The sequence below is a fragment of the Fringilla coelebs genome, assembly GCF_963513975.1.
Source record: "Fringilla coelebs genome assembly, chromosome: 11".
Classification (NCBI taxonomy): Eukaryota; Metazoa; Chordata; class Aves; order Passeriformes; family Fringillidae; genus Fringilla; species Fringilla coelebs.
This window is the reverse complement of record NC_140037.1, coordinates 11607941-11622557: the sequence shown is the minus strand read 5'-3', so window position 1 is coordinate 11622557 and position 14617 is coordinate 11607941. Positions and strand designations below refer to the sequence as shown.

Here is a 14617-nt window from a genome sequence, read left to right as displayed (position 1 = left end):
TCCCAAAATAACCAGGCACGGGGCTGCCAACGCAAATACCAGGAATTATTAAAAAAATGATACTGGAGGGACCACCGCTAGCCCCTCCACGCGTGACACCCTCCCGGCGGAGTCCCCGGGCGATGACGGGTTTATCCTCCCCTGCCTGTCTGATCCAAGTTTAGCTGGAAATCCCCGGACGATGGCTGAGCCGGCCCGGCCGCACTGACACGGGAACCCGCGGGCTGGCGGTGCCGGGCGCACCGGCGGGTCCCCGCTCCCGCTCGCCCCCGACAGCATCCACCGCCTCTTCCCGCAGCATCCAGCGCCTCTGCCCGCAGCCCAGCGCGTCACCACCCGAGCAATGACACGGAAACCCTCGGAGCGTCCCCCGCTGCCGCGCACTGGCTGCCCCGCCGCCGTGCCCGGGACCGCACCGCACCGCAAATCACCTTCTTCACCACCATTTTAAAGCCCACGGACCCCCTCCCTCCTGCCCTCCTCTTCGTGGTCCGACTTTAGCTCTGACCAGAATGGAGGACGAAATTCCCCCCTCAAGTTTCTGTCCCCTTCCCTCCGGCGGCCCCGGCACTCGCGGGCAGAGCGAGCCCAAGGTGGGCACTTTCTTGAACCGCCCCTGCAAACTTTCCAGCCTGGCTGCGACCGTGCCGAGCCCGGTGAGCAACTGTTCGGAGGGTAAGTCCTTTTAAACCAGCTCCTACTTTCCCAGCCCATATAGATTTCAAATGCTACTTACTGGAATATGTGGCTCCATCCGTGGTGCTTCTACCCGCTGGGAAACCAGCAGCATCTTGGACTGGGAATCAACCGGCTTTTAGATCCACTTTGGCTGTATTGAGCAAACCCAGCGCCGCAGAGGACTCGCAGCCTGTTTTCTCCTTTTAGGTTCCAGACAAGTTCATCCTGGCGTTGCAGTTTGCTAATGATTCACTGTCTGTCTCGATCTGCTCACTACATTTCCATCAACCCACAGCTTCCTCACTTAGAAGGTGGAGTTTGTGGGGTTTAAGTTACTGATAGGCATATCTAAGTGCTGTGTCACTCAAAGAGGAGGAGACACACACACACTCACACACACAGCCCGCACACTCACACACACGAACGGCGCCAGGCTTAAAGGGGAAGTAACACTTTCTTCTCTACAGAAATTGGACACCTCACAGATCCATGGATTTAATTTTTTTTTTCACCGTGCATGAAGGCGAAAATTAACCAGCCTATGGTCAAAATTTTAACACACAAAAAGCTGCTTAGAATGTTTAGAACCTTCCTTGTAGAGCTTCAAATTCATTTAATACAAAGTCAGATAGGTCAGAAAGCTGCTGGCAATTAGCAGATTTTTTTTTCCCCTTCCAAATCAAAGTGCTCAAATCACTGAAAAGAGAGCCCAAAGCATGAAGTGTAAAGGTTTGAGTTATTCCCAAAGAGTGTAGTTTCCTGTCCCTTTGTGACATTGGATGTTCAGCACTCAACACAAAAGGGTTAAACTCATTTCGCCCAGGTGAACCCAGGTTAGCAAGAAGGAAACAGCAGAGTTCTTTCATTTATCTTTTGTGCTATGTACATGTCTTTTTGAAAACAGACACAATTCCAAATAGAGAGCTCCCATAAAGCCACGCACTTCTCATATGACTATAAATGTGCTTGCTACAAGCTGCAACCTCTGAATACTGATTTTGATAGACCATCAACTGAAAGCTGAGAACCTATTCAGACCTCCTCTTGGACTGTGCAGAAAGAACTGGGAAGAGCAAGCTGCAGGCAACTAGGAGAGCACACTGGGTCCACAAATAATGGCTGGTATAATTTCATTTTATTACCTTGCTAAATCACTACAATTGTCACTCCTATCCTGATAAACTGGAGATGCTAGAAACTCTGTCCCAGTACATTGACTCAATGGATGAGGTGTGGAAGACTTACTAGCATTTGTAATAAAATGTCTAGTTTCTAAGATCATTCCTGAAATAGCGATATGAGTAAATTATGCTCTGTAAAATTAGGAAGTTATTTGAATACAACCCCTTTACTGTAACCAAATACATAAAAGTGGAGCCAGAATCTGACCTCGCTTTCCTGAAAGTTTTCCAGACAGCAATCACCTTCAACTTGCAGCAAACTTATAGACCTCCAAACCCATCTTTGTACCTGAGCTAATAAATATTGACAATAACAGTTCATCAACAGAGAAGCATTGCTTTTTAGCTTTGCTGAATCCTCTGGCTTGCCTGTGACAGCTGCAACAATGAGCCCGCTTCCCTGAGCAGTATTTGTGGTATTTCAGCTTGCATTGTTTGGAAACTTATTGGTTTGCTTTTCTAGTGCTCTTGCCTTTTATATTATTTAAAATTACTTTGATCTATTTTGTCAAATGAAAAAAAAAAGGAACACAAAAATAACAAACTTTTGTGGGTGTAAACACCCTGAATTCTACAGCCTCTGAGGGTCAGATCTCAAGAGGTTTCAGTGACTAAGGGGAGTTGTATCAACATCTGGTGTTTGGGTTTCTGAGCTGCCCATACCAAATCTACTACTCTGCCTGAGGTGCTAAGGCCCAAACACAGCATTAGGGCATCAGCATGGGATCTAAAAGAGCCAACATGCTGAGCAGGAATCACCTAAAATGAACAGGCTCAGGGAAGATACACATTCATCACACCTGCATGAAGCTCCACATGGAAGGAGGTGCCACTCTGCCCAGTGTGCAAAGTCAGAAACCCTCCCCTGAAAATACACGTGTGTGTAAGGGCTCCCATCTTCCTCCCTGGAGATTTTTGAACTAAAATACATATGTATGGAATATGGGGCACCCAGGGATTCACACACGGTGTAGCTGGACCTACTGACAACACCATGATCAGATGATGAACAGTGGGTCCCTGTCAGTTTTCCTATACCAGTTATTGTCAAGAAGTTTTGTCATTTATGGCTCTTGCCAAACATTTGAAGTTCCTGACAGATGACAGTACTTCCTAAGAGCTGTCATTTGCTTTGTTCACTTCATAAAACTAGACCAAAGGCCTCCCCCAAAGGGAAGATGATGTGGGTAGGGTAGAGGAGTCCTGTGTGTGCCTGCTCTGCAGCAGGAATGATGCTGCTGCCTTTAGTTGCCAAGGGCATCTGCTTGCCAGGTAGTGGTTTGTGCTCCTCTGTAAGGTAGGGTGTGCTCTCAGAGGGAAATCAAATCAAGACACTTTTAGCAGTTAGTCCATGACAGAACGTGGCAACATTTTCCTTCTGAACCTGCTGGCTTAAGCTGTGTAGGCTCTGGATGTCACTCCAGCAGCTCAGTGCCAAGTGTGCCCATGCTGCCAGACCAGGTGCACTGAGCTGATGGGCCTGGATGGCATGTGCTGGGATGCTCCACAGAGGCAGGACAGCTTTGGGTGTGCTCAAACCCCCAATTTCAGGCAGTGTAAGCATTTAACAAACCCTTGCAGAGATCACTCATTTTCTGTGATAGGTAATGGCTAAGCAGGGGATTTCAGGGCTGCAATTTTGGTCTTTGGTGATTAAATTATGAGCCCTTTCTTTAGGCATATTTACTCTAGTTGACCTGGGGGAATCCTTGGCTGCTCTGGAATCAATAACAAAACTTCTTCAGGGCAGTATTTCATCTTCTCAGGTTAGGCTTACCCTAAGCAAGTTGCAGGCTACCTTACTGCTATGCTTCTGTCCTATTTGGAAAAGTGACTTGTAGGATTCTGCAGAAAAGATGTGATTCTAATGACATCAAGGCTGTTATGGCCATGAGGCAGGGCAAAACATATTCTAGTACCTCAAATGCTTCTCCCGATGCTGGGCATCAAACCTGGGCCTGACTGGTTGATTAATCACATTATTTATCAATTTTACAGTAGTTTGCCACATTTCATTTAGCATCTTTAATATCCATAGAAAATATAGTTTGCTTTGTTCCTATATAAAACAAGTATCATTTCTTTCCACATGGAGATGTCTTATTCAAAAGCCAGAGTCGGAGAGCTGAGAAATTATAACTGAGAAAAATAACAAAGGGATGAGAAGAGTGCCTTGACCCAAAACAAAACCCAAAACACACAGCAATCCAAAAATATCCCGAACAAGACCAATGTTTTTCCTTTACTTACTGTTCTGAAAAAGCAGTATCTTTCTACCTAAGGAGAACAGTTAGCTGGAAAGCTGCAATATGCTAAATAACTGCCCTAAGTTGTGCTCACCAAACAAAAGGATTGTGCATTCAGACACAGCCTTGATGGTTGTGCCTTGATTGGCACTGCCAATGTAAGATGGCCAAGGGCTAGAGAAAAGGTTTGCATCTTCCAGGCTGGTGTGAACTAAAGATGCTAAAACTGAGCTTCCAGGTAACCATGATGCTGGGACTCTTCTCTCAGGAGAACTGTTCCAGACTTCAGCTGGCCTCTGGGGTTCCTGACACTAGAAAGCATAACAGAAGTCTGAGCAGAAAGGACTGCCCCACAGCATGTCTTGTACACTGAAGGGAAGCGGCAAATAAGCAGCACAAGGATTCACCACAGCTTCACTGAAGGATTCAGAAGTTTGTCAGTGCCTCAGAACCAGATGGATAGCAAGCATGAGATGCTTTCTACTTGCACATTTGCAACTTGAAATTAGGTGAAATCAATGGGCTAGATGAACCTTCAGTTGGACTAGTCAGTACTGCATTTCTTATGCTAGATCAGATAGCAATCCAGCTAATTTGGTATCCTTGTCTCTGACCACAGGCAATAGCTGATGTTACAGAAGATAGAAAAGAAACTTTTACTGAGCAGTTGCAGGACAAATTGCAGGTAGTGGTGCAAGCCCCTTAGCGAGTTTCTTTTTAAGCAAAGCCAGTCTGTAATTGGCTGATGCTCAGAACCAGGAAGGCTCATGTCCTTTGGGTACTTCCCCACAGTACAGTGTAATAAACTAGGGATGAAATTACTAATGCATGTGAAATTTCAATTCATTTCTGAAAGTCACAATACTGTCAGCATCAGTAACATTGTGTTGAGTAAAACAGCGTCTCAGGTCATCTCTGAATGTGTTTAATTGCATGCCCTTTCTCAGAGAATCAAACCATTCCTTGCTGCTATGGTTTGGGTTGAAGACACCTTAAAGACCATTTACCTCCAATCCCTGCCATGGGCAGGGACGCCTTCCACCAGACCAGGTGGCTCAGGACCCCATCCAACCCCACTGTGGACACTCCAGGGATGGGGCATCCACAGCTTCTCTGGGCAACCTATGCCAGAGCCTCAACACACAGTAAAGAAATCCTTCCTATTATCTAATCTACATCTACATCTTTCAGTTTTTCTCTTTTTAGTCCTATCAATATGTGATTTTTTTCCTACTAGCAGTATATGGAAAATACCTAAAAGTAGATAAAATGCTTCAATAAATTTTAATTTCCTCAGTAATGCTTGCTATATTGAGTAATTCTGTAACTCATATGAAAAACATGTATATGTGTATAATTGGTAATGTAGCAATTCAATTCTTTTAAAGAAATGTTACTTTTAGGAAAATAAGCTTCAAAAAAAAAAGCTTTTGATTGCAGTTAACTGAAGTTTTTCAGCATGGTCTTCACTGGACATGAAAGAAGAACACGTATGATCAACTTTTCTAAGTCCTTCAACTTCCATAAGTCATTGTTTACATGAGTTCCCATGGAAGAGTCTATAGGTAAAATCATCAAAGGATGGATGGCCATACAAACATTTCAGTGGGTACATGAACTACTTTAGAAAATTATATAAATTAAATGAATTACAACTTTGTCTTTTATATGGAAAAACAGACACCAATCTAATCTCTGTGTTAGGAGTTGAGATGACAGCTCTGTGAGTAACTTCTTCATACTTTCAGAGAAGTACATTGTCTGTCTTCTACTAAAGTATCACTTAAAATCAAGTTGTTAATATCTGCTTAGTGACCAAATGCTTGTTTCAAATTGCTATCTTTTGAACTTAATTTTTAAACTCAGAAATCAATTATTTGCATAGCTCAGAGATCCACTTAGGCACATGCTAACATTATGTCTGTGTCTCAGAATGGAAGGGATTACCCAAGTGCTGAGGGAAGCACACAGATGATCAGGGTGGTGAAATGCTGACAGGTTGCTCAGAGGGTTGGGGGATGTCCCATCTCTGGAGACTTTCAAGGTCAGGTTGGACAGGGCTCTGAGCAACCTGATATAGTTGGAAGATGTCCCTGCTCAGTGCAGGGGGCCTGGACCAGATGACCTTTAAAGGTCCCTTCCAAGCCAAACCATTCTGTGATTCCATGAGGTGCTTTTGTAGAAGACTTACAGACATTTCAATTCTGACCATCTTGCAGCTAATAAGATTATTTCATTAAAAGCACAGAAGATAATAAAAATTAACATAATATCATTTTCAATAGCTCTATTGTCAGCAACAATACATTGAAATGTTTGATAATGAATGACATTTCTCCAATTTTGACTTGTGCATAAAACATTTTCCCTCTTGAACTGTGATGTGTGCACTCAGCGTGGCTGCTGCTGGCTCTGCCCAGTGAGCACAAACCCTGTGCTGGGCTGCAGGTGTGTTGGATGGCAGGGCTGAAGCTGCTGCACATTCCACCTGCAGCCTCAGTCACATCTAAGAATAAAAGCTGTCATTTGCTGAAGTGAGAGGTACCTGCAAACACTCAGGCATTGTTTAAAGGAGCCCCTGTCTCTCCCCAGGAGATGCCTTTTCTCCAAGCATTATGTTCAGCAGCGTTGTCTCATTTATCAATTGCTCCAGCAGCCAAATGGGCACACAGCCAGGTCCCAGCACATGGTGGGTATTGGATCAGGAGCAAACAGTGACAGGTATCACTTGCCAAATTTCCAGGTTAAGAATAGGTCTAGGCAATAGGACACACTTATTTGACTCCTGTACCCAACTGCAAGTAAGAGAACACTCAGAATATGTAATAACACAAAAAAGGCTTAGCAATAATTCTAGCCTTGCCGTTTTTCACTGCTGGATCACACAGTTCACATACAAGGGCACTGATCAGGGATATACAGATCTGCCTCAGTTCCTCTGGAAGTCAACAGAAAGGCAGAATCTGACCCATAGCTGATACAAGATATTCCAAATTACTTTAAGTATCTTAGCATAAGAAAATGCTTCTACATTCACATAATTTTGCTGTCCTCAGGAAACACACCTTTTTTCCTTAATTTTCCCTTTCGTTTCTAAAGCTGTTCTCTCTTTGCTAAAGCTATTTTTTTAAACATTCTCTATTTCATGACTGTCAAAGTATTCTTTCCATGCCAGATACATGGCAAAGTTACATATTCTTCAACTCAAAACAATTTACATGAATATTCATAAACTACCTGATGGCAGAATTGGCCCTGAGATTTAAACCCATAAAGCTCACAGAAACAAATGTTACCCTCTTTCCTTTGTCAGAGATCCCTTGGATCATGCTTAGAAATTATTCTTTTATGCAGTTGCCAAGAAAATGCAAAACCAATGCATGAAACATTGTATGTTCTGTTTATTAAAGAAGAGTGTCTGTGATGATACAGATATTCAGCCAGACTAGGATGCTGCCAATGTCAGTTTGTGATTTACTAGAAATTATTGATTTCAATTCTTGGTTTCCCAGGGCTACTGAGCATATCCTGTCATATAAATATGCATCCGTTTGCTAGAGGCTGCAGCCTTCTGTAGAAATGTGTGGTGTCTCAACTAGTGTCAGATTTCTTGAACTAAAAAAATACAGCTTTACTTCCCTTCAGAAAAGGAATGAATAAAAGCTATTAAGGTACATTTCTATGTCCATTATAAAACTGTGGCATTCATTCAGAATTGTACATTTTGTTATTCAAATAAATACAGTGGCATGGTCCAGAGAAATTGTGCTACCACCCTCCCTGTCCCCCAAAGGAAAGTACAAGACCAGTAACCTCAGACTTCTCATGGAAATCAAGAAACAGCCTGAACTGAACTGCTTTTAGGTATGTATAACTTACAAGTCAGTTACACAACATGCAAGTGCAAAAGGATGATGAGTATAGTTACTCTTTGTACTTTAGGGCCAAGAGTCATAGTTCATCGCCAGCATTTGTAAAAGGCAGAAGGGAGCCCTTGGGAGCTCCAGCATGTGTGTCCCCTCAAACTGTCCCCCTCCCAGGACCCTCTGTTCCCCTGCCCATCTTCTGCTCCTGGTCCCCCAATGCATTCCTGCCCAGCGTTTCTTTCATTTATCCCTACTACTCCTTAACACTTTTCTCTTGGTCCTTGGGCTGTGTTCACACCTCTAATTCCAGCTACCCACTCTGCTGTCCTCCCTTTCCCAAGGGAAGTACTCCAGGGTGGAGACAGGTCTCTCACCTACTGCTGGAGCTGCCAGCATGTGCCACAGGGTACAATGGCATTTTTGGAATTTGGTGAAAGATGCGGACAATTCTGCTGCACAGAACGTGGTCCATCCCCATCTTAGTGTTCAGAGAAGGGGTATGGTTCTAGATTTTTCTCCAAAAAACCTCCCTGTTTTACCATCACTTTTCTCAAGTCAGTTGCATGCCCTAATGAATTCCATGTTTACAAAAATACAAAATGTTCAAGGCTAACAGTGGTGGCAGAAATGACAGAATAAACAGGATAGCATTTTCTTTTGTCTTCTCACTTATTTGTGTACAGTGCAAAATAGTGTAAGTTTGGGAAAAAGAGAACAGGGCACAGCCTCACAGGAGCAGCCAGTGCAACCTTTGCAGGTGAAGACTGTGAGATGGACAAGCATGACAAGCATCAGCTTTGCTCCCTCCCTGCTGCAGTGGCTGGTGCAGCTGGGACAGGGAAGGCACTTCCCTCTCAGGCAGAGGTTGGTGATCATTCCTGCTCTGCCTTCCAACTATGCTCACAGCTGCCATCACCTGCGGTTTCCACACTACATTGAGGGAAGTTGGGTTTTGCCACGGCAGGATGGAAAAGGTGGGAAGCAGCTTCCAGCCGTGGGGGATGTTGCCTGGCTGATGCCTGTTTCCCACAAACACAACAGCCCCACACAACAGTGATCACCACATTGTGAAGGAAGGAACCCTCTCGTTAGGGGACAATTTTCGACCGGCTCTGAAATGAACCCCTGAATTCCTTTTGAGCACTCTGGCTCTTCCTAAAGTATTTGAAAACAACTTATTGCCAGATTATGGTGAGATCATCTTGCTCTTGCAGGAAAAAGAAAGGAGAGAGAAAAGAAAGCACTGCAACTTCCCAAGCCACTTCAGCACTAATAGCAGTATGATCCCTAATCAATGCAGAGGGGCTGACAGCAACAATAAGTGTTAACTGCTGAGCTGAAGGGGCTGTTTAACCTGGCTAGGAAAAGTTATTTCTGCCACAACTATTTGAAAAAAACATCAGCAATTAAATTAATTCAAGCATATCCTCTCTTTTCATGGGAAAAATGTGGAAAAAATCCAGGCAGAGAATGAATGGCACCCAGATTAATGAGAAACTGCTCAAGAAGAGAAAAATAATGGTTTTCTAAAGTATATTCATATTACATTCTGTGGTAGCACCATATGCTAGTTTCCTAGATGCTGGTAATCCTGATGTATTTTTATCTTGGCTAGTACCAAGGAGGGAGCTGTACAAGGCCAAGTTCTTCCCACATATCCCTGTTGAAAGCAGTTTACCTTCGCTCTGCGTTGTGAATGTGAACCAAGGCAGCCATGCAACTGCTTCAGAGCATGCCTTTATTTCCTGGCTGCATCTGACTGGCTTTTAAAAATCATCCTACTGCATCTCTTGAGTCTTTTATGAAGCCCCTTTTACAATGATAGAGCCTAGAAATGTTGGACTTAGAAATCACAAACCTCTACTGCTTCCATTTAAGGGTCAGATGCACTAATTAGATACAGCAGGAGACTATAAATTGTTCACGTTTCAGACAGAGGAGAACAACAAAAAGCCATTCTGTGTTAGTGGGGATGTATTAACATATATGTAGGACTTCATTCTTCTCTAAGTTGAACAAATATTCTTTAATCAGTCCTTAGAAATCACTTCTGAAGGTGGTGGCATTCTTCCATTACTAGACAGGGACAAACAGCTCTGACTGTACTAGAAAAAAGAACCACCACTAATTAACATTGTTTAATCAGAGAGATTTGAAATATCTATAGCACAGGTGACCCTAACTCCAGCCTGCTGCTGAATTATTGTACTAGCAGCCATGCTGCTCTGCTCCAGCTGCACCTCTAGACACTTAACCACAGATCTCGATGCAATTTCTGATGCAGTGATTCTGAGGCTTTTGGGGAGTCAGCAGTCCAAGGATGAAAGTGATCACACATTCAAAATTCACATTATTTTGAGGGTTTTTGAAAGATGCTGGTATGAGCATGTATCACAGCTTCCACAAGGGCCATGGGAAAGGGTTTTTGAAACAGCAGGGTTGAAGTCAATGGCAATGAAATGGAGCACAGAGCTTAGAGCAGTTTTCTCAAGTGGGGCTCACCTGATACAGAGGTGAGGCAAGAGAGGCAAGTGCAACTTTGGGTGTGATGCCTAGGAGAAAAGCAAGCCATGGTATGTCCCAGCAAAGCACAGAGAGCCAAACAGCAATTCCTCCACAAGAAAAAAAAAAAAATTGTAGATTTGTCTCTGTCATGAGGAAAATCCAAGTGTCTCTGACCATCTAGTTAGCAATTCATGCTATGCTCATCAGCATGGTATGTGACTCCTTGTGACCACACTGCCTTTTGGTAACTTTTAGCCACTCTGAAGATAGGTGTGGTAGCACTTTGGAGTCACTCTGGAAACCAGGAATACACGTTTGGGAGGCATCTTTTATAATTGGCATGGCTGAGCTGCAGCTCTGCCTCAGGCAGAAGGTAGACTCTGTCTCGCTGGGGGTGGTGAAATGAAATCTCTTAGCACAGAAAGAACACGGAGAAGCTCAGAAGCCTGGAGGAAGGGGCTGGCACCTGGGGTTGCACAGAACCTCCTTGCAAAGCAACTGGAGGGAATTTTTTTCCCCAAGTGAGGGAACAGTGTGGAGGATGTTGTTGCCGAAGTCACCAGTGAAGTAGGGAAATTGAAATAATGAGCTACAGGAATCTTTCTGCATTTTGGCAGGATTTGAATCCACAGCTGTTTATAAGAAAGTAATTAGTGGCCTGTCAAGCACTCTGAAGATGTTCTGAGTGCTAGAAAATTGTGATAAACTTATCTTTCTGTGCCTCTGTGTCTTGTGAGCGATTATTCAATCAGTGGGGTTGTTGACTGGAAGACACAGCCAAACAGTGATTGGGTTTCTAAACTATTCAATTACCTCTAATGAAGAAGGATCAGAGAAACAACCCTTAAACACCTTAAACAGAGCAGCAGTATTAACACACAAAATAACTCTCAGGAGAAACCTCCAGACACTTGCCAAGGTTGGCTTTGGAGCCAACTGTGATACAAATGCATAAAATATTAGTTCCTTAATGGTTGTGAAGTGTTGCTCTTTAAAGGTTACTGTCTTCCTGTCCAGACAAGGCTGCAGTGGAATGATGAATGAAGCGATCCATAAATCTGAGGTTTTCAAGCACCTGCAACTCCCATTGGGGTCAACAGGAATTTTGGATTACTGGGATTTAGCCAGTAAAACCTGATTCTGCATGAGATTAAGAATCCCCAGGGCTATTGGCCTCATCAGCCACAGTGTTTACCTGATGAAGTACTTGGAATGACGGCTCCAGAAATGCTGGTTATTTGGATGCATGTTTGTGATGGGAGACTTGATCTCTAAAGCACAGGGACCAGGTCTGTGCCAGAGAGGCTGCCTGGAAGTGAAATTGGGAAGAAATCCCTCTGTGGCTGGCAGAGAAGCATAGTGAGCCCTGCAAAAAGTGCAAGACAGGATTCTGCTTCTGAGGCAGCTTCTCTCTCCATTACAAGTCTCGCCATATACAAAGAGCTGATTTGTTATTGGAGCTCAAAGGAATGAATGAGCTCTAAAGAATGTGACGAGGAGAGAATGCTACAATTCCACTGGGAAGAGCTGCTTCTTTTTCTTTAACTTTTGCATTCAGTTAATATTTGACAGTGGCCTTGGAGCACAGGATCATCGGAATGCCTCGGTGCAGCACCGGACAGTCGGCTGCAGCACAAACACTGCACCTGCCTGTAGCTGTCTAGAAGCTCTGTGTGTGTCTGCATTTTTGAAAGTATCTCACGGTTTTGTTTCCTGTGAATGTGCATTCAGCCCTGCACACTCGTGAAATGCTTAGCTGGGCTTGGGAACGTGTACATAGTGGGCCACAGTGTGGGGGATGGGGCAGGGGAAGAAAGAGGGGCTGTAAGGCAGCTTGAGAACTGATACCATGCTAGTGTGAAACTTCTTTGTGAAGGGAACAACACTGCCAGGTTTTGGCTTAAAGATTCTCAAACACTCCAGCAGCTTTAGAAACTTGAACGTGTCCTAGGCTCCGCTGTGTGCAGACACAATGCTGGAGAGGAGCCCCCATTTAAAATGGTGCCAAGGGCTCCAACAGCTTCTGAAATTCCAGGATCAGGCCCTAAAAATAACAACACGTTTGACCCAACATAGCCAGCAGAGCCAGAGGAGATGATAGGCTGCACAGCATAGTTCTAAGCCAGCTTTCCTAAACTGCAAACCCATTAAATATTTAGGTGGCTGTATGCAAATCATTTAAATTCTGTTTCTCAGAAGCACACCATGGTGTACAGATGTGCTTTGTGCTGAGATCCTCATCCTAGGCTTTCAGCAACTATTTATTTTAAACCAGTAAAGGACTTAATTAATGGCTAATTGTGAGCTACCTTTATTTAAAGAGTGTTTATTTATGAGGGAGGAGGGGGAGGAAGCAGAAATGCAAAGACCTGAGTTTCTGTCAGAGCAAACTCACATAGAAGAAAACACACTTTTGTGACTGAACCAAAACCCCAGGATTGCTCAGATATTTTCAACCCCCTCCACGGGTACCAATTTGCTAATTCAACAAATAAACAGCCCTTTATGTAGGAGCTGTCTCGTGGACACTGTGAACACTTTAGAGACTAGGGCCCCAGATCTTCTTTTCTTAATGTCACTGTGAATTTGCTTGTGGAAGTGTATGACACCATGCACAGAGCCCAACAGCTGAGCTCATGCTTCAGGCATTCTCCCAGGACCGAGGGGGAGGGGGCTCTCTGCCAGCTCCCGGCCGCCTCTCCCCTCGCATTTACACACACACAAATCATGTTATCATAGTGAAAATATGTAAGAATTCCAGGAAGCAGAGGAAGTTTGTATGTTGACCTTAATTTTTTTTTTCCAGAGGAAGATCACACTGAATGTAAAAAGAAAGGACGGTGGATGCTAGCTAAATTCATTTGCAGATATTTTAATTTTCATTGCAACTCTTTCCTCTGCTGTATTTTGTCTTTTAGGATTAATGCTGTTTGTATTTTATCCCATGTGGCTACTTTGACTGAGAGAACTGAAATCACTTGGTGAGAGGTCTATGGGACCTATTTAGACTGAAAAAAAAAATTGTAAAGGAGGTCCCAGTGCATTCTGGTTCCTATTTTCCATTACAGTACAGTAAAATTGGGTGAGACTGTTTCTGGAGGGAAGGGAAGGAAGGGGTGGATGAAAGAGTGGGCTAACACATTAGGCTTTGGCACATGGAGGCCTGGGTTTATTTTGCTTTACAGTTCTGGGCTGGAACTCTTAAAATGCTGATCAGTTTGGCCCCAAACTCAATTGCACTTCTAAAAACACACTTAACTTTAAACCTGCAAATGCCTTTGGAAGACTGCGGGACCTTAGAAGCTGCTGTTCTGGGAAGTGCAGTTATCTGCACAGCACCTTGCAACATCCAACCATTCCCAGCAGCTCATCCCAGCCTCCCTGCTCCCCTCATTAGTACTCACACCTGTGAGGCTTTGCACACATTCCAACACAGCCATTCCACCACCCCTAGGACACTGATGCAGAGCCAGGGAAATAGTAGCTGAGTCCTTAAACACTCATCTCTCTCCATATACATGAACAATGTGGTCCCACACAGACTTGTAAAATGGCAAGTAAAGATACCCCATTCCTCTTAACTGACCAACAAGGAACCCAAGCATGGAAAATATTTCTGTTTAATTGCAGGGGTCAGCCTGGCAGTCTCCATGAGCAACACCAGCCATGCCTGGTGGAGCACCAGCTGTATCCTGTGCCCCCAGCACACCTGAGCCTGGTGGCTGTTCCTGAGGAACCTCACACTCTGTTGGGTGCTAGGGCTCTTCAGGTTTTGTAAAATATGCTTTGACCAGCATGTTTAACTTGTTATAGGACTGGGCAATAATCCCAGACACATCTTGAAGAGTTTGGTTTGAGAATTTATCAGATTGCTTAAAATTTCTTTGCAAACTATTTCATTCCTTATGTTTCTCTGTTGCAAACTTAAGCTTGAAGCCTGATTCAATTTTAAATGAGCAAGCCTGTTCTTCTAGCTAGCAGGCAACCTGTGATGTATATTTGGGGCAGGCATCCCCACCCAACAGCTCTGCTCAAACAAGTAGGGCCATCCCAGCAAAATCTCCTGAACAGCTTGGTGTCGGCATCCTCCCTGAAATCAAGGGATATGTCACTGAAGATGTCAGGGTAGGACTTGTGCCAC

General features: G+C 44.0%; 1 protein-coding gene across 2 annotated transcripts in view; it reads right to left on the bottom strand.

Moving 5' to 3' along the window:
• MAMLD1 (mastermind like domain containing 1) overlaps positions 1-14617 on the bottom strand; it is a 243929-nt gene that overhangs the window by 81019 nt on the left and 148293 nt on the right. Inside the window, exon 1 of one of the 2 annotated variants that reach the window (XM_084212748.1) lies at positions 737-962. The exons of the other annotated variant lie outside the window; for it this stretch is intronic. Coding sequence (XP_084068874.1) covers positions 737-790 — 54 coding nt within the window. The 5' untranslated portion in view covers positions 791-962. Of the gene's footprint in view, positions 1-736; positions 963-14617 lie in introns of those variants that run through there. 2 annotated transcript variants of the gene reach the window in all.